We start from the raw sequence: 22,922 nt of genomic DNA on the forward strand, positions 1-22,922 counted from the left end.
AGTGCTAATACTCTATATAATGCCTCTCTACAGATGACTTAGGCATGAACTAGACTTTATGGAGTGGGCTAGTTGGGGAAAGGCATGCACTTAGTCGGCTCTCTTAAATTCAGGCCTGGGGTAGAAGTGTGATAACCAAGGTGGGTGGGAGTTCATGGCTTCGTAATCCTAAGTGTGGATCCACAGCAGAAATGCTTCCAGTGGGTAAGAATGAGGGTAGAGGGGCCTGAGATGATTTGTACTGCTGATAACATCTACAGGAATTGCTGTTACGGTATCGGCACGAAAGAAGACACATCATGCTCCAACATCTGAATGCCTCAAATGATACACAGTAAAATTGCCCATGCTGTGGTCCGCCTTCCATTGCCAGAGTCAGGCTCAGCTGGCAGCTTAATACTGCCTTTCTTTGCTAGCAGCTGTTTCTAACTAGGCTGTTTTGTTCCGCTATGTGGATGCTCAAAATATATTTTATTTCAGGATCTGCCCTGGAAAGAGACAACAATGTGAATGGTCCAGTAACTTTCGATACAAACTGCCATAACTATCGTGAGAGAGCATTCGACACACCTTCAAAAAGGTGGAAGAAGGGGTAACGGAGACGTGAAGGTTTGTAGGAAGCCGTTCCCGCGAGCTTTAAACCGAAGAGACAGATTATTTCCAACCTTCTCTACAAGGAAAACATTTTCCACATGACAGCCATGCTTCAGTGGTTGTAACATTTTCAAAAGAAATTGTATCAGTGCCAGCAACTGAAGCAAGGCAAACACAGATTTAAAAAAGAAAATAAGAAAAGATCCTGGATTCAGTAGGCAATCCAAGTGGGAAAAGGTTTTCCTGGGGTCTCTGCCAAGGGCGCCTCCCTGGCAGCAAGCAAACGCCCAGGAGGTGGCTCCCAAGGGGCACCTGGGAGGGCAGCCCTCTCTCTCTCAGCTGGAGGAAAGGGGGCCTGGCTCCCACCATTTGCAGTGTCCCTCTGGGTCCTTGGTCTGCGGGAATCCTTCTATTAAACATCACTGTTTGGGAGAAAGAATACCCTGGAAACAACTAACTTCCCAGGAAAGCTGAGGGGCAGCGAAGACAGCGCCGAGCACACACATCCTGGCTTTGAATTCTATCTTGGCCGCTCACTGGCTGGTGACCCTGGGCAAGTCACTTGACCTCTCTGTGCCAGGGCGTGCTTCTGTGAGTGGAGGATAATTATAGGGCTGTTTGGAGTGAATACTGGTGAACTGCTGGCTGGCTCTCTGTGTGTTAAATAAATATTTAAGTCCTTTACAAAAGGAGCCAGAACACAGAGGGGCTGGGAGAAAGTGCAGGAAAGAGAAGTGGAGCATTGGTGGGGTGGGGGCGGGGAGCTACAGAGCAAGTGGAGGGCAGGAAACAGATGACCGTGGAGACGGGAAGCTGTGGGTGAGTCTGGGGTCGGTGGCGCTCCCTGGCCTCACTGCTGCCAGCCCACCTGTCCTGCCAGCTCATGACCCTCTAGCCTCTCATCACCATGGCTCTCTTCCAGTCCAGTGCTGCTGGGTGCCCCTGCCCACCTCAAGGCCTTACCCATGCTGTTGCCTCCAACCCGAATGTCACCACACCCCCCGCACTTAAGAGAACTACCAGTCTTCCTCTGAGCTCAGCTCAAATCACACATTCTCAGGGCACTTCCCTGACCCACTTCCCTTCAAAATTTGAGGCTCTCAGAAGTGCCTGTAGTTCTTTATGACACTTTATACAACTGGAGTTAAGTATTGATTTGCTTGGAGTCTGTCTCCTTGCATGGAAGCATACATTTCTGTTCACTCCTCCATTCCCAGATCAACAAATATTTGCAGGGTAGATGGAATGAATGAAGCTTTGCATCTGGATACCATGTTATGCTGACGGCTGGACCTTTTCACTAAGATAAGAAGGAGAGAAGACATTTCCCTGCTGTGTCCTGGTGATCAGTGCCAGAAAACTGAGGGAGAACATTTCCATTGCCTACAAATTTCAACTGAATCAAAATTAGGCATCTGCAGTGGTTCACACCAAACTTGTTCAATTCATTCTAGTTTCCTTGTCCTACCAAATGTTGTTAAAAGAAATATGTTAGTTCAAGATTATGGAGAAAACTGTTCTGCAGTCCACCAAGAAGCTGACCACTGCTAATACCAGAGCAGAATGCTTCAGAATGCTCCAAGAGTGGGGCTGCTTGCTAAGGAGAGACGGCTGTCCTGGGGGAATGTTCACCTCTGTATTCGTAAGAATGAATAAAGTGGACCCGTTATTTTATTTGGCCTAAAAATGGCATCCACTTTTTTTTTCTAAACAAATAAAATGAGTCAAAACTTTTCAAACCCATTCTTTAAAAAAGTCTTCTGCTCTGGAGTGGGAATGCAAAATGGTGTAGCCACTGCAGAAAGCAGTACACAGGTACCTCAAAGATTACAAGTGGAACTGTGATGTAATGCAGCAGGTCCCTCCTCTGGGTACTCATTCAAAACGTTTGAAATCACTAATATCTCAAAGAGATACTAGTGCTCTCATGTTCACTGTAGCGCCGTCACAACAGCCAAGAGGTAGAAACAAACAAAATGTCCACTGACAGATAAATGGATAAAGAAAATGTGCCATACACGTACAACAGACTGTTACTCAGCTGTATAATAAAGAAGGAAATGCCATCATATATGACAACATGGATGAACCTTGAGGATATTATGGTGAGTTAAATAGGCCAGAAAGACAAATACACTATGATTCCACTTACATAAGGCATCTAGAACAGTCCTTTCAAAGAGTGGAATTCAAGGGCTGGAGGGGGAGGAAAACAGGGAGTCACTAATCAATGAGTTTAAAGGTTCAATTAAGGAAGATGAATAAGTTGTAGGGATCTGCTGTACAGCGTTGGGCCTTGAGTCAACAGTTACGTCATACACTTAAAAATGTGTTAAGAGGGCAGATATGGTAAGTGTCCTTACAATGAAAGAATTAAATTTTAAAAGTAAAATTATAAAAGATATGACAAGAAAGGCAGCAATGTGAACCAGGTAAAAGAGGGATACGGGAGTCGTCTACTGCTGAACCTACTGACCACAGTGGGGCTCGCACGCAGCCTCTGGCCTCTGAGCTGGGTGAGCACTCAACCTTGGCTCTTTAGACTTAACATCTCATGGCACCCGGAGAGCCAGCCAGTAGTTACTACACTGTGTCCCATAGGAGGGATGTAGGGTTGTAAAGTCCCAACTATCTTGAGCAATAAAGCCTCCTGCGAATGTTTCAGGCTGGGGTAGCACGGACTTCCCAGCTCTGCTTCTCACCAGTGGTGCAACCCCAGGCAAGCCTCCCAGGTTCTGCTTTGCAGGATCCTAGAGACTGTGTATTGACAAAGGGAGCTAGCATGGGACGGAGCACCTAGTAAGAAGTCCTGAACTGTGGCTAGAACCATCTTAACAGCTTGAGAAATCCTGGCAAAAGCCAGAGCACTATCAGGAACAATGAAGTCTGGCAGGGGTGGGGTTACCTGAATGCCTAAGGGAACAGGTAAGCAACAGAAAAGGATTTAATGGACCCAGAGGTGCCCAGGGACCTGGACAGAGTACATGTGCCCCCCCCACCCAGGACAGGCAGCTGCTCTCCAGCTGAGGACAACTGGCCAGGCGGGGAATGCAGGCCTCATAGGGCTGGACCTGATTTTTTCTCAAGGAACTGGAAATCTGGGTTTCTCTGTGATCTACAAATTTTAAATGGGGGTAATTCGTTCCAAATGTTTTCCATCATGATGCAGCCAACAAGTGTGTCTCCAGGCTAGATTCCACCCACTGGTCATCAGCTTGTGATCCCAGGGACCAAGCATCCGGTTCATGAAGCACTTTCACAGCGATCTTTTCAGTCGACCCTCAAGCAGCTCTGCTAGGTGTGTATCTGGATGATGTTTTAGAAAGGTGACAATGGAGATTCTGAAAGTTACAAAACTTTCTCAAGGCCACAAGGCTGTTTGGTCACTGGGTCAGGACTAACACAAGTTTCTGACTCCAAGTACAAGGCTCCAATGATTTTTTAACAGAGAAAACCCCATATGCAGAAGGAAAAGGCAAGCCAATTAATCAGTAAACAGTGACACTGATCCACTTCTTCATTAGAAACCCTGATTTTATCACCTGATAAATAACTAGACTATCAGAAAATGAGAGAGATTGATTATAAACTACTAAGAAGAATACCAGAACACACTGAAGTGGAGCACCAAGCCTGCCTCCCGAACATCCCAGGCTCTCTTCAGAGAATTTGGGATTTGAACTTGGAAAGTTGGGAGCAACTCAGTTTTTGTTCTCTCAACGTCACTGAGATGATTCACACACCCAACAATTCACCCACGTAAAATGCACAATTCGTTGGTTGTTCGTATATTCAGAGTTCATATATTCACAATCATCATCACAATTTTAGAACATTTTCATCACCCCAAAGTAACCCCATACCTGTGGGAGCGGAATGGTTCATAGCCTGAGACCAGAGGGACATTTCTTAAAGTGTGGTCCTAGGACCACCTATACTTGACTCAAGGAAGCTTTCAAACATGCTGATTCCAGGGCCAATCTTACCTAGGGAGTGAGACTCTCAGTACGGAAGTGGGGATGGGCATCCGTGGTTCCTACACACATTTGGCTTCACCATGAGCCAACCCATTTTGTGCCTGGACTTTTTATGACCTGGTGAAGCCTACACACAACTCAGAGTTCTATTTCTAAAGCAGAAAATAAAATACATAAGACCACAAAGGAAATCAATTATGCTAAAATACAGTTGTCAAAATATTTTTTCAACGTATCTGTTATACTGTAATCTATTACTTCTTGGTGAATACATTTAAATAACAGACCTAGCCAATGGGCCTAATAACTATTGCACTTGTAAAGGAAGGAAACATGTAGATAGTCCTCTAAAATATCTCTCACACCTGAAATGTTATGTGAACATACTGCTGATTACTTTGGTGACAAAGTCCCAGTTACTACAACTAGTACTGTGGTTCATTGCCTGTGATTTGTAATGAAGTGAAAGGCTAAATTTCACTGAGGTTTGTAAAAAAAAAGGGTTTTTTTTTCATCTGAATTCGTGGTTACTCTGCCAGATCCCCATGGGTTAGGCAGACCCCAAGTTAAGAACCCCAACTAGGGTGAGGGCCCTAATGCTGGATCCTGGGAGTGCCCCTGATTCCTTCCAGCCCAAATCTGACTACTCATTCCCTATATTCCACAAGAAACCCCAGCATCTTCCAACAATAGCCCTTTGACTTTCACTATCTTGTTGTGTATTCTGGTCTTTGCCATCAAAATAACATCACCATTACCTCTTCAAGTGCTTACTATGTACAAAGGCACTGATGGAGAAGGGAGATGGCAACCCACTCCAGCATTCTTGCCTGGAGTATCCCCATGGACAGAGAGGCCTGGCCGGCTGCAGTTCATGAGGTCATGAAGAGTTGGACATGACGGAGTGACTAAGCACAGCACAAGGCACTGTTGTAACCACCTACGTATATTTGCTCACTTAATCCTCACCTCAACCTAGACATATAGATGCTATTATTATGCCCATTTTGTAAATGAGGAAACTGCAGCCTGGTGATGTTACAGAATCACCTGACACTGCAGAGCTGGAAGGAAGGGATTTCACCCTGGGTGTTTTGTTCATCCAGCGGCTCGAGCCCTGAACAAGTAGTACCTCTTTCGCCATATAGAGAGCCTTGACTATACATCCTGGACATAGATGAATAGAAATGCATTGAGAAATGCAAATATCTGACTACAAAACCAACAAAGATATAGACAGAACATCCCTGCACTTCTAGGGCAAAGAATGTATATAAAACAGGTCAAAGAAAGATATCACCTACAGGTCTTCTGGGGAAACGTACCGGAACTATTAATAATGTAGAAAAGAAATTGCAGAGGAATTCCAGAAGGAATGATTCTGAGGGCCGCATCTTTCCATCAATATTAATCATCTTGGGAACTTCTGGAACGAGGCTTATGGCGGCTTTGAAAAAGGCATCAGCTGCAAGACAGAAGAGAAGTCCACATATGAGAATGTCGAAAAATTCAGGGTCTGCTTTCTTCTTCACACGGCCCAGAAGCCAAGCCTGAGAGAGGTATGTGGAAGTCAGGCCACACCGAGGGCCCAAGACAGCTGGCGGGTCTTCGAAGAGGACTTCTGCACCGTGACTGACTCAGTGGAACATTTGGGTTAGAGGCGCTGCTGCTGCCTCCCAGCTCTTCTCTTCTCCTCCTTCTTTCTTGGAGCAATTTGGCTCCAAGAATTTCAGTCAAACTGGCTTTAGATAGTAAGCAAAAAAAGTGCACAGCAAATTATCACAGAGAGTACAGAAGTCAGTTGTAGGGATTGAAGGCTTCATCTGAACTGGCTCGGTCAACCCTCCTGTCCAGCCCAGGAGGAAAGTGCTGTCCGAGGGCCCACTCCACAGCTGCGGAATGAGACGTGTCTGGTCCTATGACAGAGCCAGTGCATGCAGGAGGGTCCAGCCGCGCTGGTGGAGCCCAGGTCAAGCTTTGGTTTGTCTGAATCTACTCTAATGCATGCTGTATTTGTTGAGGAAATAACAATGGAAATGTCTGAAGCAAAGTGTGTGTGTGTGTGCACACACGCGCATATAGCTTTCAAGACTTCTGATTAGGTGACAGTTCCAGGGAATCATCTGGAAAATGAAGGCATTTAAAGAAATATGTAATAGTCTATAAACCAAGAAGACCTCCAAGGGTGAGAGGAAGGAAGAGGATGGGGGAAGAGAGGAGGAGGGATGAAGAGGAAGTGGGGTGCTGAGAAAGAGGGAGCAACAGGAGGACACAGAGCGGGAGGAAGGGGTGAAGGGGGAGGATTGGAGGTGAGGGGGGCAGTGAGATGGAGAGGGAGAGAGAGAGTTCCTTCTAGAACTGCCAAAGTATTAACCATGAGAAAGAGCCTCAGGGTCAAAGCAGACAGAACACTGACCCGACAAATGAAATTTTAAACTACCCGACAAGATCAAACGTGTGCATGGTCCAAATACACTTCCACTCTGAAATGGCCTGCAGTGATGCAGAGAGAACAGCTCTCTGGCCAGCAGCACCCCGAGTTCAAACTGGAGCCCAGCCAGCGCAGCAGAGGGGCAGATGCAACAACAGACGCCCAGGCTGGCCGGGGACAGAGGCCAGCCCTTAATGAGAAGAGTCTGCGTCTGAAGCTGGAGAGTGGGGTTTTGCCTTCTCTTCCTTCTTCCAAAGGGGGGAAAAAAAATCACAATACGGAAAGACACCAGGTTTACTACCTGAAGTTCCCTCTGCTCCAGAAACTTGCCTCCCAGGCTGCTTCTGGGACCCTGCAGTGGTACCCTAGCATGCTCATCAATTCAGAGGGTCAAGAGTTGACAACATGCAGTGTGGTGGTGAGCCCAACGTGATCACACTCATTAACACCAATCCGCTGGGAACCTGCTCTGTGCTCTGCTCTAAGGGGGACGCAGAGCAGCTGATCTCATCCTAATATAGGGGTTCTGGTAGATGAACCTCCCAGAAAGAGTCAGAAGCTGCAGGATCTTCTGCCTTGGCCTCCAGACAGTAGTAAGTGCCACTATTCATGGAAACCAGAGGAACTCCTAGGCTGTGTCTTAAGGCAACTTACATTCTCAGTCCTCAAGCAGGCCTATGGGGAAGGTACAATTATTTCCACACCCAGATAACAAGCCAAGCTCAAAAAGTGAGTGGCCAGGTAAAAGTAACCCATGGATGGTAAAAGACTGAGCTGAGCAGAATTTAAAGACCATCACTAGCACTAACACTGAGCAATACAATCAGATTTGCATTTTTTAACAGAAACACAAGTCTGCAAATGCTAGCTGTCATTAAGAGTTAATTACATCCAGAACACAAAAAGAAATTCTACAACAATGAGAAAACAAGTTAGCTGACTGAAGGTTACCCTGAATAGACATTTTTTTCCAAAGAAAATACACGAATGGTCATCAAGCATATGAAAAGATGCTCAAATCATTCATCACGAGAAGTGCTAATCAAAAACACAGTGAAATATCATCTCACACCCATGAGCATGCCCACTACAACAAAAAAACAGAAACAAAAGCCAGGAAATAACAAGTGTTAGCAAAGAAACTGAAGTTTCTTATGTACTGCTGGTGGGAATCTAAACTGGTGCAGTTGCTGTGGAAGACAGCCTGGTGATTCCTCAAAAAGGTAAACGTAGAATTACCATCTACTAGCAATGCCACTTCTAGGGGTCTACCCCAAAGAAATGAAAGCAGGGACTCAAACAGATATTTATACATGAATGCTCACAGCAGCAATATTCACAAGAGTCAAAAGGTGGAAACAACCCAATGAACACATAAACAAAACACAGTTCATGTGTGTGCATGCTAAGTCACTTCAGTCATGTCCGACGCTTCGCAACCCTACATACTGTATGTAGCCTGCCAGGCTCCTCTGTCCATGGGACTCTCCAGGCAAGAACACTGGAGAGGGTTGCCAAGTCCTCCTCCAGGGGATCTTTCCGATTCAGGTATAGAACCCGAGTCCCTTTATGTTTCTGACGCTGGCTGGCAGGTTCTTTATCACTAGTGTCACAACAGAAGCCCAACAAAACATGGTACATATACACAAAGGGGTATTACAAGGCCTTAGGAAGGAAGGAAATTCTTACATGTGCTAGAAATATGGACGAAGTTTGAAAATGTTCCAAATTGGGAAAGGAGTATGTCAAGGCTGTATATTATCACCCTGCTTATTTAACTTATATGTAGAGTACATCATGAGAAATGCCAGGCTGGATGAAGCACAAGCTGGAATCAAGATTGCTGGGAGAAATGTCAAAAACCTCAGATATGCAGATGACACCACCCTTATGGCAGAAAGTGAAGAGGAACTAAAGAGCCTCTTGATGAAAGTGAAAGAGGAGAGTGAAACAGCTGGCTTAAAACTCAACATTCAAAAAACTATGATCATGGCATCCAGTCCCATCGCTTCATAGCAAATAGATGTGGAATCAATGAAAAGAGTGACAGACTTTATTTTGGGGGGCTCCAAAATCACTGCAGATGGTGACTGCAGCCCTGAAATTAAAAGACACTTGCTCCTTGGAAGAAAAGCTATGACAAACCTAGACAGCATACTAAAAGGCAGGGACATTACTTTGCCAACAAAGGTCTGTCTAGTCAAGGCAATGGTGTTTCCAGTAGTTATATATGGATGTAAGAGTTGGACAATAAACAAAGCTGAATGCGGAAGAATGGATGCTTTTGAACTGTGGTGTTAGAGAAGACTCTTGAGAGTTCCTTGGGCAGCAAGGAGATCAAACAAGACAATCCTAAAAAAAATCAGTCCTGAATATTCGTTGGAAGGGCTGATGCTGAAGCTGAAGCTCCAGTACTTTGGCCACCTGATGCAAAGAACCGACTCATTAGAAAAGACCCTGATGGTAGGAAAGACTGAGGGCAGGAGGAGAAGGGGACGGCAGAGGATGAGATGGTTGGATGGCATTACTGACTCAATGGACATGACTTTGAACAAGTTCCAGGAGTTGGTGATGGACAGGAGTACTGCAGTCCATGAGGTCACCAAGAGTAGGACACAACTGAGTGACTGAACTGAACTGAAATGAAATGAAATACGTCAGACCAAAGGACGAACAGTATCTGATTTCACTTGTATGAAGTATTCTGAGTGGTCAAATTCTGAGAGATAAAGAAGAATGGGAAGGAGGGAACATTATCACTTAACGGGTACAGAGTTTCATTCTCTTTGGGATGATGAAATAGTTCTGGAAACGGACAGTGGTGATGGTTGCATAGGGTTGTGAATGTACTTAAAGCCACTGAACTGTACACTCAAAAATGGTTACAATGGTAAATTTCATGTTGTGTAAACTTAACTACAATAAAAAAATTTAAAAAAAGAGCTGAGCCTGCTCTTGACATTACCCCTGCCCCCGCCCTGAGAGCACAGGTAGGTCCGGACTCCACCACGTCTGGCATTTTCCTCCTGGCTCCACAGGCACCGCTTTCCAGTGAGGACATTAAGTCCATTAGAAAACAAGGTGAAGAGCTTCTCTTGGCAGGAACTAAAATTCTGCTCAGAACAACTTGAAAGACTATTTATTCTATTTATGTGCTTGTTACCAAGTGGCCCTGAGAAAAGTGCCCGTTATTATGACTCATTAACGAGGGGGCCACTATGTGCTGAGTGCTCTGCTACTCACAGTCACCCCACTGAAGCCCCATCCAGAGGAGGGAGCTGCAAGAAATACTTACTTAAGGGTTGAGGCGGGAAATGCTCCAAAGCAGATGTCTAACCTCAGAAGACTTGCCCCATATATAGTCTTGTCTAGGAGACTTCTTAATTTTGTCTTAGTAATTAGAACTCAAATGCTGCTGCTGCTGCTGCTGCTAAGTCACTTCAGTCGTGTCTGACTCTGTGCAACCCCATAGACGGCAGCCCACCAGGCTCCCCTGTCCCTGCGATTCCCCAGGCAAGAACACCTGAGTGGGCTGCCATTTCCTTCTCCAATGCATGAAAGTGAAAAGTGAAAGTGAAGTCGCTCAGTCGTGTCCAACCCTCAGCGACCCCATGGACTGCAGCCTTCTAGGCTCCTCCGTCCATGGGATTTTCCAGGCAAGAGTACTGCAGTGGGGTGCCATTCTAGTGTGTATGAAAACAGTTTTCTTCTCATAGTTTAGAGTTCAGAATAATCATAACATAACATTTAAAAAACTGAAGTTTGTTTATAACATTATATGAGTTTTTCATGTATACAACATTATACCTCTATTTCTATATAACCTACAGCACATAGTAACACTTGACTCATTGTGGCTATTAAAAGTCAGAGAAGACAATTACAGATAAAATGGGTTAAAAAAAATTTTTAAAGACCTCTAGGAAAAGGAGAAATCAGATTCCAATTCATAAAGACTATTATTACCCTTGTTCCACTGGGGGAAGAAAAAGCATGTATTGGGTTGGCCAAAAGGTTCATTCAGGTTTTTCCATAAGATCTTACAGAAAAACCTGAACAGGCTTTTTGGCCAACCCAATATATGCACTGGCTTTGCCATGCTATGCCTTCCTCCATCTGAATCTTCTGAGGTTTCAAGGGATACCTAGATTTCTTTTCCATATTTCATCTTCAAAAAAAAAAAAAATAAAACAAAGAAAAAAATAGACTCAGGCCTGGTTGATCTCACCCGAGTTCACTCTGTTTGAGATCCTTTTTCTTGAAAACTGACTGATCATAAGAATTCTGCTGTGTTCCCTGCAAAAAAATCCATAAGAATCCTTACAAGATCCTTGTAAGAAAAAAAAAAAATACCATCCCAGGTCACCAAAGGGACCATCTGCAATCGGTGTTTTCCAAAACCGGAATGGAACATGGTAAGAAAAAAATCCATAAGAATGCAAAATAATTTGGTGGCTACAGCTCCAGTTCTGCAATGGATGGAACATGGTGCATATTGCAAAATAATTTGGTGGCTCCTCCAGTTCTACATGGATGCTGCATATATACGGACACACACGTTACCATGTGAATGACTCTTGAAAATCATTATGCTAAATGAATGGAGCTAGTCATAAAAGATCTGCATTGTATGACTCTATATGAAATGACTGGAATGAGCAAATCCATCAAAACAAAAAGAAGACTGGTGGTTGGCAGAGTGGGGAATAACTGCTTAATGGATTTGGGGTTTTCTTTTGGGGAGATGGAAATGTTCTGGAATTAATGACCATGATCACAAAATTCCAAATATACTAAAAACTATTGAATTGTACACCTTAAGAGGATGGATTTTATGCTACATGAATCAATTCTCAATAAAGCTATTATTTAAAATACATATATGGGTTCCCAGGCTCCACCTTAAATGTATGATATTAAATCAGACCATCCAAGACAGAGACTCAGAAAACTAACTTAAAAAAAATATATTTATCTTTCAATAACTGACAGAGTCACGTAATTCTCCTCTCACTCCTGCCTCTGGCCATCCAGTTTCCCTTCTCAAAGGCAAAGACTGTTATCTGCTGCTTGGGTATGCTTCCAAGTATACAGAAACAAATACGTTTTCCTTTTATTTTTTCTTTCTTTCTTCCTCTTTTTACAGAGTTAACATACAGTAGACACCATTGTGCAACTCCTCACCCACTACTTAATAACAGTCTTGGAGATTAATCCTTCATCTATATAAAGCACATTTTTGTTCTCTTTTACAGCCAAAAAGTGGTATTTGGTCCATTTCCTTTTTTCCTCCATTTTTTTTTAAAGAGATAAAAAGCACACAACATCAAATTTACCATCCTGATCATTTGATTCATCTTTTTTTTTTAAAGAAACAAGTTTCTCCAGTGAATTTTATGATTCAACGGGTTTGAAAAAAATCGTTCTAAATCCTTCAGCTAAATGCAGAATATGACTTTCTAACAGCAAATGGCACATTCTGAAAGGTTTAATCCGGAGACATTCTGCCAGAAGCAAATAGAAGTAGTAAGCAACAATGAAATTCAGCCAGGGCAGGCTACCTCCTTATTTCCCAGGGAGGCCTAGCATTGAACTTTTGATGATTTTCTGTTTGAAGTTACAAGTTCTTGTTTCCCAACCTGGGGAGTCAAAGGGTCTGCAGAATACCAAAGAAGGATGTTATTCTAGAACCCTCTACCAGGACGAGGAGAAATCAAACACACCCAAACACACAGCCACTGAAACTACAGAACGGTCACTAAAGTATCTGCCACTAGCAAACCCTGGGAGAAGCTGAAAATAAGGGCTCAGCTGAAGGCACTAGTAAACTAGGTATGTTGGGATTACCTGTATTACCCATGCTGCCTTGCTACTGAGAATAACTGAGTCAACGGTTCTCCATGCATGAAGGTTTCTTTACATCAATTTAGCTTGACTGGAGAAAAACTGAAAACAATTCAACCATACTGCTAAGTCACTTCAGTCGTGTCCGACTCTGTGCAATCCCATAGACAGCAGCCCACCAGGCTCCCCCATCCCTGGGATTCTCCAGGCAAGAACACTGGAGTGGGTTGCCATTTCCTTCTCCAGTGCATGAAAGTGAAAAGTGAAAGTGAAGTCGTTCAGTCGCGTCCGACTCTTAGCGACCCCATGGACTGCAGCCTACCAGGCTCCTCCTTCCGTGGGATTTTCCAGGCAAGAGTACTGGAGTGGGGTGCCATTGCCTTCTCCATTCAACCATAAATGACTAGTTAAAGAATTATTGCACTGCCACACTGTGGAAATGATATCATTAATAAAGAGAATAATACTTTGGTATGTTTTGAAGTATAATACATTATACCTATGATATATTAAAGAAAAATGTTATACAACTGTATATAGCGTGATACTATCTTTATAAGAAAAGAAGTATATATACACATGTATTTTTGTTGTTTTTGTGTTTAGTCGCTAAGTCATGTCCAATTCCTTGTGATCCCATGGACTACAGCCTGCCAGGCTCCTCTGCCCATGGGATTTCCCAGGCAAGAATACTGGAGTAGGTTGCCATTTCCATTTCCAAGATAATGCCAAACTACAAAGTGTTATCCAGGAGTGTTGGCTGAGAGCGAAGAAAACCAGGATCTTTCATGTACTGCTAGGTTACTGTTTTGGAATTTTTATTTATAGATTTCCAAAAATAATTTTTCTTTAGCAAAGTCAATACAATTTTATTAGAAAATTTTCAGTCACGGAAATGTACACGACAGAAGGGGCAGTGAGGCAGACAGGCAGGACGTCAAAGGGCGTTCTGGAGAGTAGCCCCTTCCTTCTTTACTCGAGCAGGGCACGCTGAGGGTAGAGCCGGGGGAGGACCACTGTGGACTCTAGCACTCCTGCCGCACCCTGAGGGTCGCCCACCCGCTTCGTCTGCGTAAGGCCAGGCACTAGGCTGAGGGTGACACACAGGTTCCAGGGCCTCCAGGGCTCGGGGTGCTGCACTGCACTCCACAGTCAGCGATTCTCTGCTCTACAAAGGGAGTTACAGCGTGCTCACTAGACAGCTTCATTTCTTCTCAAGGCTTGAAAAGGCTTTCTTCACCCTATGCTTTGAGGCATCTTCCAGCTCCTGCAGAAACTGAGGGGCCAGCAGCCTCCCACACACATGCCCACCTGAGGAGCCCCACTGCTATCTGTTCTGTGCACTGAAGCTCTGCATAGGACTCTCTGAACAAGGTTTCAGGTTCTAAGAGAGGAACGTATCAGTCAATCAGAAAAGGGTCAGAAAGTTTCAAAATGCTCAGTTAGGATGCAGGTTGCTCACTGTCTATAGGAGCAAAAAACTAGAAAGAGTTCAAATGTTTTTCAATAGGAGTTTGGGGGAAAAAAACGGAAGCGAGGTTTGGGTAAATAATGTATAGCCCACCCTGCTCTGCCAAAAAAAAGAAAGAAAGAAAAGAAATAGAATACTGAATAATCATTACAAAGAATGGGGTGAATCTACATGTATGAACATGGTGGGCAGGAAGAAGGTGTGAGGACAGGGGCCAAAATTTATTGATCAGCAAAAAAAGCAAGTTGAAAAACATTGGGGAAGTCACATTCCCATTTCTAAGGTAGGGCTTGGTGGGACTGCATGTTTATATAAGAATATAGACAGATGAGAAGAGCATATAGGGAGAAGAATAGAGGACAGAGGCAGAGAGCATATGAGAATAAAAGGGCATTTTCAAATGGATATATAGAAGGAAAAAATCAAGACAAATATACAAACTGTAAACAGTGTACTTTTCAGAAGTGAGGAGAAAGAGTAGAGTAACAGGTGACTTTTATCTGGGGACTTTTTACTTTCTTTAAGATCTGCAATTCTGTATTGTCAGAATTTTTTTCAAATGAGCATGGAATATTAAAATAAAAATCATTAAGATTTAAAATAAAGTACAGGCTGTCTATTTTTCAACGGGATACAGGACAGTCTCCTCAAATACATGTCATACATGATAAAACTCAAGTTTAACTTCGATCGCTGACAGTAAGTTCATCCTCTATGTCCTTGGCATTGTCAATACAGAATACAACTCAGTACCTGAGTCATAAGAGAGGATCAGGAAGTGATAATGCAGGCCACCTTCAGAGGTGGCGTTTTATTTTTTAAACAGTGCAGTGAGTCAGTGCTAATGGAAATCTTTACTACTTTTCAGGGTCATAAACTCCTAAACAAGTCCTCAGAGTAATCTACCCCATTCCAGTCCCAGACCTTCAGCTACCATATGCCCTCCTGGACAACTCAGAAGGACAGCTGTCCTAATCCAGGGAATGTCAAGAAAGGAAACATCACATTTCTTAAGGAAAAATGTCATGAGTGGTTGAAAGATTCCTGTGCCTTGAGTATACCTTATTAAAGCAGGGTTCAGGCTACAAGAACTGTTCACTCTCTCTCAAGTCCTATCAGCTCCACTGCTGAACATTTTCACCAGTCTTCAGCATTTTCCATCTCTGGATAAGTTTAGGTTTGGACTGGACAATATCTATACAGTGGAAACTACCATATAAAATGCCACAACAGGGCATGGTCTACTCTCTCTCACTCTGTTATGGGACTAAATGTTTCTCCCCCACCAATTCATATGCTGAGATCCTAAACACTGAGGTGATGGTATCAGGAGGTAGAACTCTGGGAGGTGATTAGGTCATGAGGGTGTTGCCCTCATGAATGGGATTAGTGCCCTTATAAAAGGACCCCAGAGAGCTCCTTCCTCCCTTCTGCCACATAAGAACACAATGAGATCACAGTCTATGAACCAGGAAGTCCTCCCTAGACAATGAATCAGTCAGTAGCCTGATCTTGGACTTCCAGTCTCCAGAGCTGTGAGCAACAAAGGTTTTGTTGATTAAGCCACCTGGTCCATGGTATTTTTGTTACAGCAGCCCAAACAGACTAAGGCAGTCTGCCATGAAGGTGTGCCACCACCAGGTGATAGGGGTGTCTTTGGGTAAAGCCTCATAGTCCAAATGGCCCAGTTATTATCCATAGGCAAGTTATTTATAGAGATTCAATACCATTTATTACTAAACTATGTTTTTATAATAGAACTTGTCATTACAGGAATTAAGTTTGAGGATTTAAGGACCACTGCTTTGATGATATGTGTAAAGAGCAAAATTTAAAGAAATAATGAATGCCGAAGGACAATTAAATACCTTATACATGAAATTGTCAGTGATAACAATTAAGCATTAATTTACCCTTGACTTTGCCACCTGGTTTATGCAGAATGTCGACTCTTAATGTGAAAAGTCCACCCAGACACACAGATGACTTCTCAGTTTCGGCAGCACCATAGGAGGTGCCTGTAAGTTCTCTCTTCTATCTCCGATAGGAAAGGCCTCTCCGAGTCAAGCACACTCAGTCCATGTTTCACCTGACTCACATCTCTGGGTCCTGCAGGGGTAACACACTTTACTGCTAACCCTGCATGAGTTCACAGGAGGCTGTGAAGGTCTTTCTGTGGATATTAAGCTTGGGTTTCCCTAAGCAGAAAGGATTAGGCATTCCTTACCTTACTTCTGACTGTCTCCTAAATAAGTTATCTATTCAGTCTATACTCACTGGTCTCTAGTAACCACACACACCAAGGGTTAGAAATAAAACACTGGATTAGGGGGTTACCTGGTGGTCCGATGGTTGAGAATCTGCCTTGCAATGCAGGGGACAGCAGTTCAATCCCTGATCCGTGAAGATCCCACATGCTGCCAAGAAACTAAGCCCATGTACCACAACTACTGAGCCTGAGCTCTAGAGCCTGAGAGCCACAGCTACTGAGCCCATGTGCTCAGCTACTAAAGCCCATGTCCACCACAAGAGAAACCACTGCAATGAAAAGCCTGCATGCTCTGCAACTAGAGAAAGCCCATGTGCAGCAAAGACCTAGTGCAGCCACAAATAAATAAATACTTAAAAAAACCAACAGAAAAACCCCACCAGATTATGTTTAGAGGAACCAACCTAACTATAGAGAAAGACAGTGGTGGAAAGAGCACTTGAAGTCACTTATTAGCTAGGTGCTCCTGGGCAAGTCGTTGCACACCTCTGAGCTTCAGTTTCCTCTTTTGTAAAAAGATCAGCCACCCAGCAAATAACATGTATTGAATAAAACTAAACTGCTTTGCTTGGAATTCAGTTCTCTCAACAATTAGTCTTCCTAACTTGACCTCCCACTTAGTCCTTCCAGAGGCACCATTTTTCCAGCCTCTAGGCCTCTGCTCTTGCTGTTGCCTACGCCAGAATGCCCTCCTCCCACCCCCTTGCCTCACTTCAACATCTACAGATCCCCCTTACCTTCCAGACTTTTCAATGCCAACTCTTTTTTTTTTTTTTTTTTCCTCTTCCAAGTCAAGGGTCATTTCTAAAATTCCCTGGTACATGTTATGAACATCTTGCATGACACTCATCACATGCTGCAATAACTGTAAACAGACCCATTCTCCCCTGTGAGCATGAAGTCTCTTTAAGTGAATTCCTGTTTCAGCACAACGCTTGGCACAGTGGTTTGCATGTGAAAAATGGCCAAGAACTACTAGCAGGAGGAACCAAATCACAGGCATTTACAATTGTAAGGAGCTGAGTGAACTTAAGGGGTGGGGGGCACACCCTAGTCTTTTCTGTGGGTTCCATCCCAGCCCTTACCTCCCCTAAGGTGGATGGATCATGTGCATTCAGACAAGCTTCATGCCATCTGCCCACCTGTGAACTGTTACAGCAAAATTAACCTACTTCATCCATAATCACCAGAGTGGCCTTAAGTTAGAGAAAAGAGTCACATCAAACACATTCTTCAGAAGATGGTTTGTCAACAGAACAAATAAATATGACCTTAAGCATAAACTCCAAAGACTTGTTAAGTGGATAGAGATCGTTTTTCTCCTTTACAAGCCACTCCTGACTCTCTAAAAGGCAGAAATACAAAACTATTTTCTCCTCCATTCTACTGCCCTGGCTTCCTCCCTCAGCAGTTAACGATTCACAGTAGCCAGCGGGCTGCATAACAGCAGGTTTTAGCCTCTCCTCTGTGCATCCCCATGTTCCTCATGGACCAAACCAGCACAATGGCTGCATTCAACATGTCTATGAGCCTCGGCATATGTTTGAGCTTACCTTGTTTTCTTTTTTCTATAAATAGGAAAATGAATTATTTAAAACCTACCAAGAGGACTTTGACGAAACTCTTCTGAACAACAGGGTTGCTTAAGAGTTAGGTCCATACCATAAAAGGTTTGGTACCATTTTACATTCATCAATACTGTAAAGAGTTATCAACCAGTATTACCACGTGGTGTCATTCATTCCTTCATCATTTACTGAGTGCCCATGTAGTAGGCAATGTGCCAGGAGCCAGGCACAGCACAGGGAATAAGGAAGATGAGACCTCGTGGAGCTGACACTCTTCAGGGGAGGGAAGCGTACAATTCTTTACATATTTATTTGTTAAATAACAACAGTGATAAGTGCAATGAGGGAAAGTGCATAGTGTGAGGATAGTATGTCTTACAGAAGAATCTGACCTAACTTTGTTTGGGGCTTTTGCTTAAGACATGGTTTGTGAGCACAGCTCTCCAAGATGAAGATGTAAAAAAAATTAGTAAAACAAAGTTAGATTTTTAAGGGCGGATGCATTGAGAAGAGGAAAGAAATAGGTAGAATCTAAAAAAGAAAACAAATGAACAAACATGAAATGGAAATAAAGTAAGATACAGAGAACAAACAAGTGGTTGCCAGACAGGAGTGTGGAGGGGGAAGGAGAGAAATTAGGGGAGGGAGATAAAGAGGTACAATCTTTCAGCTGCAGAGTAAATCAGTCAAGGATATGAAACACATAGTGTAGGGAATATGGCAAATTACGATGTAGTACCTGTGTATGGCAAGTTAGGAAATCAACCCTGAGTATTCACTGGAAGGACTGCAGCTGAAGCTCCAATACTACGGCCACCTGATGCGAAGTGCTGAATCATTGGAAAAGACCCTGATGCTGGACAAGAATGAGGGCAGGAGGAGAAGGGGGCGACAGAGGATGAGATGGTTAGATGGCACCACTGACTCAATGGACATGAGTTTGAGCAAACTCAGGGAGATAGTGAAGGACAGGGAAGCCTGACGTGCTACAGTTTATGGGGTCAAAGAGAGTCAGACATGACTTGGTGACTGAACGACATGCTGTGTTGTAGGTCAATTATAGTTTAAAAAAAAAACAAAAACAAAAATACTCCTAGAAAAGTAGGTCAGCTTTGGGGTGACCAGAAGTGAGGGATGGGGGGAGGAGGAACTGGATGAAGGCAGTCAAAAGGAATAAACGTCCAGTTATAAGGTAAGTACTACGTATGTACTGTACAACATGATAAATATAATTAACACTGCTGTATGTTATATATGAAAGTTGTTAAGAGAGTAAATTTTAAGAGTTCTCATCACAAAGAAAAAATACTTTTAAAAGTTTCTTTAATTTTGTACTTATATGAGCTGACAGGTGTTCACTAAACTTACTGTGGTAAGCAGTTCATGCTGTATTTAAGTCAAATCATTATGCTATACACCTTAAACTTACACAGTGCTGTATGTCAATCGTATCTCAAAAAAAAAACTGGAAGGAAAAAATGTTTTCAAACAAAGGAGGGGGAGAGAATTCTATAGGAGGGAAAAAGCATTATTATTAATGATAAGAACACAAATCATTCTTTTCACCACTATTTCGCTCTAACTGTTCTCACTATAAGTTTCATCTTTGGAGGAACTACAGATTTGTTATTTTCAGGATAATTCAGCAGGTCAGTCTTGAAATGAACAGCTTTCCTGCAGATTTCTCAAGCTTCTGAGTATGAGAACTGGCTTTCAGAATTCTGGAGCTGCAGAGCTGCATTGCATGCAGTTAGCTCCTAAACCCCATGGCACAGTTTCATCTTTTGAGGGATGGTTACACTAAGTTAATCTTTCTGAACCGCCACCATGTGCCAGTGGACCGAGTGCCCAAGCACTTTCTCTCAGTTAATCTACACAGGGACTTCCCTGGTGGTGCAGCGGTTAAGACTTTGTGCTCCCAATGCAGGAGGCCTGGATTCAAACCCTAGGAAAGGAACAATGGCCCGTCCCCACCCCACCCCTGGCCCCATGCCTCAATTAAAGATCCCAGGTGCTGTAACGGAGACAAAAGATCCTGCATGCCACAACCAAGACCTGGCACAGCCAAATAAATGAAATAAATATTTTTTTTTTTAATTAAGAGTCTGCCTGCTATGCAGGGGACATGGGTTGGATCCCTGGTCCAGAAAGATTCCACATGCAACGGGGCAACTGAACCCATACACCACAACCACTGAAGCCCTCGCACCTACACCCCTGCTCCGCAACAGGAGAAGCCACCGCAGTGAGATGCATGCACACTGCAACTAGAGAGTAGCCCCTGACAGCTGCAGCTAGAGAGAAGCCCTTGCACAGCAAGGAAAACCCAGTACAGCCAAGAATTAAAAAAAGAAAGTCCAACACAGGAACCACCGCCATCATCTCCACTTTACAGATGGAGAAACCGAGGCACCATCCAGCCAATCAGTCCAAAGCATACAACTCATAAGCAGCAGAATCAGGATTGGGACCAGCACACTCAGGAGGTTTGAAACTCACCAGTCATTAGGGCCTCATCCCTAATACATCATATGATCCCACACATCCCCTCTTTTGCTCAGGCCGGCTCCTCTACCTGAACGCTAACTATTCCTTCTTCCTTTCCCCACAGTCCTTCCCTGATAAACAAATGCTCTTCTCTCAAGACCCACTTTTAACATCTGTTGTTGTTGTTTAGTCGTTAAGTTGTGTCCGACTCTTGCGACCCCATGGACTGTAGCCCACCAGGCTTCTCTATCCAAGGGATCTTCCAGGCAAGAATACTGGAGCAGGTTGCCATTTTCTTCTCCAGGGGATCTTCCCGACCCAGGGATCAAACCCGTGGCTCCTGCACTGGCAGGTGGATCCTTTACCACTGAGCCACCAGGGAAGCCACCTTTAACAATAATACTTTCATTATAAAACATCCTCCTTTCTGAGGTGAGGAACTGTAAAGATAAAGGAACCAAGATAGACAGAAAAGAATTCACTCTTGCTGTGGCTTGGTGATAACCTTCCAGAAAGAATCACTGACTAACAAGGACAAGGAGCTAGCCCCAGTGACAGTGAACAGGCATCTCTGGGTCAGAAGATGTGACTGACAACTGATTTGCAAGTCCTTCATTTCTCCTAAAGATTTGGGAGCAATGGATGGTCCTAGACCAACCCCCCGCATGATCCAGCCTACATGCTGAATCAATGTGTCCAAAGGACCAGAACGGGCCTCCCTCTAATAAGCCTTCATCAGCACTCCACGCTGGCTTGGCTCAGGGTTCAACTGGAGTTTACTTGTTGGGCTGAGCCAGCCCTGGCAAAGCTGCAGCTGATAAAGAAGGTACAGCAGAGGCTGGATCAAGGGAGGCCAGAAAATGAATAAGGGGGAGGGGATGTTTTATAACCAGCTGGGGTGGGGGGGATGTTTAAGGAGGCAAACAAACCCAATCAGCCCACTTCCACAAGCTTCACTTAATTTATATTTAGCCTTCCCCTTCTCAGTAATTGAATATATTATTTATTTTGGCCAGCAACTGCCACATGTGGCTTTCAGAACAACAACAATAAGCTTTTAAGGTTTAGCACCACAGCATTTAGAGACTTGAGCAAAATCATTGGATAAATTATTAAGCATGAAGTGGACACTGAATTCCTGCCCCCCACCTTGTAGCAGTTTAAAGTGCAGGGGAGGCAGAGGAGGAGGCCAGAGCTCTAACACAGGGACGCTGAGTTTGTTTGCGATCTGTAACATTCAAGATGTGGCCCTGAGCTTATCAAGCTGGGAGAAGATCTAGGCTTCTGGGGCCTCCACATGCAGCTCACAGCTCTGGCATCTCCAGCTCACAACTCATTCCTAATGCTACAGGTGACATCAAACTCAGGGGTCCCCCACACAGGGGTCCCCACACACTATTCTTGACCTTTCTAAGAGGGCATCAGTTCGTAAGATTTAAACTTTCCTAACATCATGGCATCCAGTCCCACCATTTCATGGGAAATAAATGGGGAAACAGTGGAAACAGTGTCAGACTTTATTTTTGGGGGCTCCAAAATCACTGCAGATGGTGACTGCAGCCATGAAATTAAAAGACGCTTACTCCTTGGAAGGAAAGTTATGACCAACCTAGATAGCATATTCAACAGCAGAGACATTACTTTGCCAACAAAGGTCTGTCTAGTCAAGGCTATGGTTTTCCAGTGGTCATGTATGGATGTGAGAGTTGGACGGTAAAGAAAGCTGAGCGCCGAAGAATTGATGCTTTTGAACTGTGGTGTTGGAGAAGACTCTTGAGAGTCCCTTGGACTGCAAGGAGATCCAACCAGTCCATTCTGAAGGAGATCAGCCTTGGGATTTCTTTGGAAGGAATGATGCTAAAGCTGAAGTCCAGTACTTTGGCCACCTCATGCGAAGAGTTGACTCATTGGAAAAGGCTCTGATGCTGGGATGGATTGGGGGCAGGAGGAGAAGGGGACGACAGAGGATGAGATGGCTGGATGGCGTCACTGACTCAATGGACGTGAGTCTGGGTGAACTCCAGGAGTTGGTGATGGACAGGGAGGCCTGGGGTGCTGCGATTCATGGGGTTGCAAAGAGTCGGACATGACTGAGCAACTGAACTGAACTGAACATCAATTTAATCTAATTAATTAATTTAATCTAACCTTCATTTTGCACATCAGTGGGTTATTGGCAGAAGCTGTTAATTTTCGTTTTATTTCCTGCAAACCCATCATCCTTACCAAAGCAGGCATTAGGAATAAGTTCCGCATCTGCTGATGAGTAATAAGGACATAC

General features: G+C 43.9%; 1 protein-coding gene across 3 annotated transcripts in view; it reads right to left on the reverse strand.

Moving 5' to 3' along the window:
• The window catches only part of VPS35L (VPS35 endosomal protein sorting factor like), a 138,107-nt gene that overhangs the window by 16,772 nt on the left and 98,413 nt on the right, over window positions 1–22,922 (reverse strand). For all 3 annotated transcript variants that reach the window (XM_070363051.1, XM_070363053.1, XM_070363052.1), the window contains exon 27: window positions 5,897–6,036. In XM_070363051.1, the coding sequence (XP_070219152.1) occupies window positions 5,897–6,036 (140 nt within the window). The remainder of the gene's footprint in view (window positions 1–5,896; window positions 6,037–22,922) is intronic.

The sequence above is a fragment of the Bos mutus genome, chromosome 25 (assembly GCF_027580195.1).
Source record: "Bos mutus isolate GX-2022 chromosome 25, NWIPB_WYAK_1.1, whole genome shotgun sequence".
NCBI lineage: Eukaryota > Metazoa > Chordata > Mammalia > Artiodactyla > Bovidae > Bos > Bos mutus.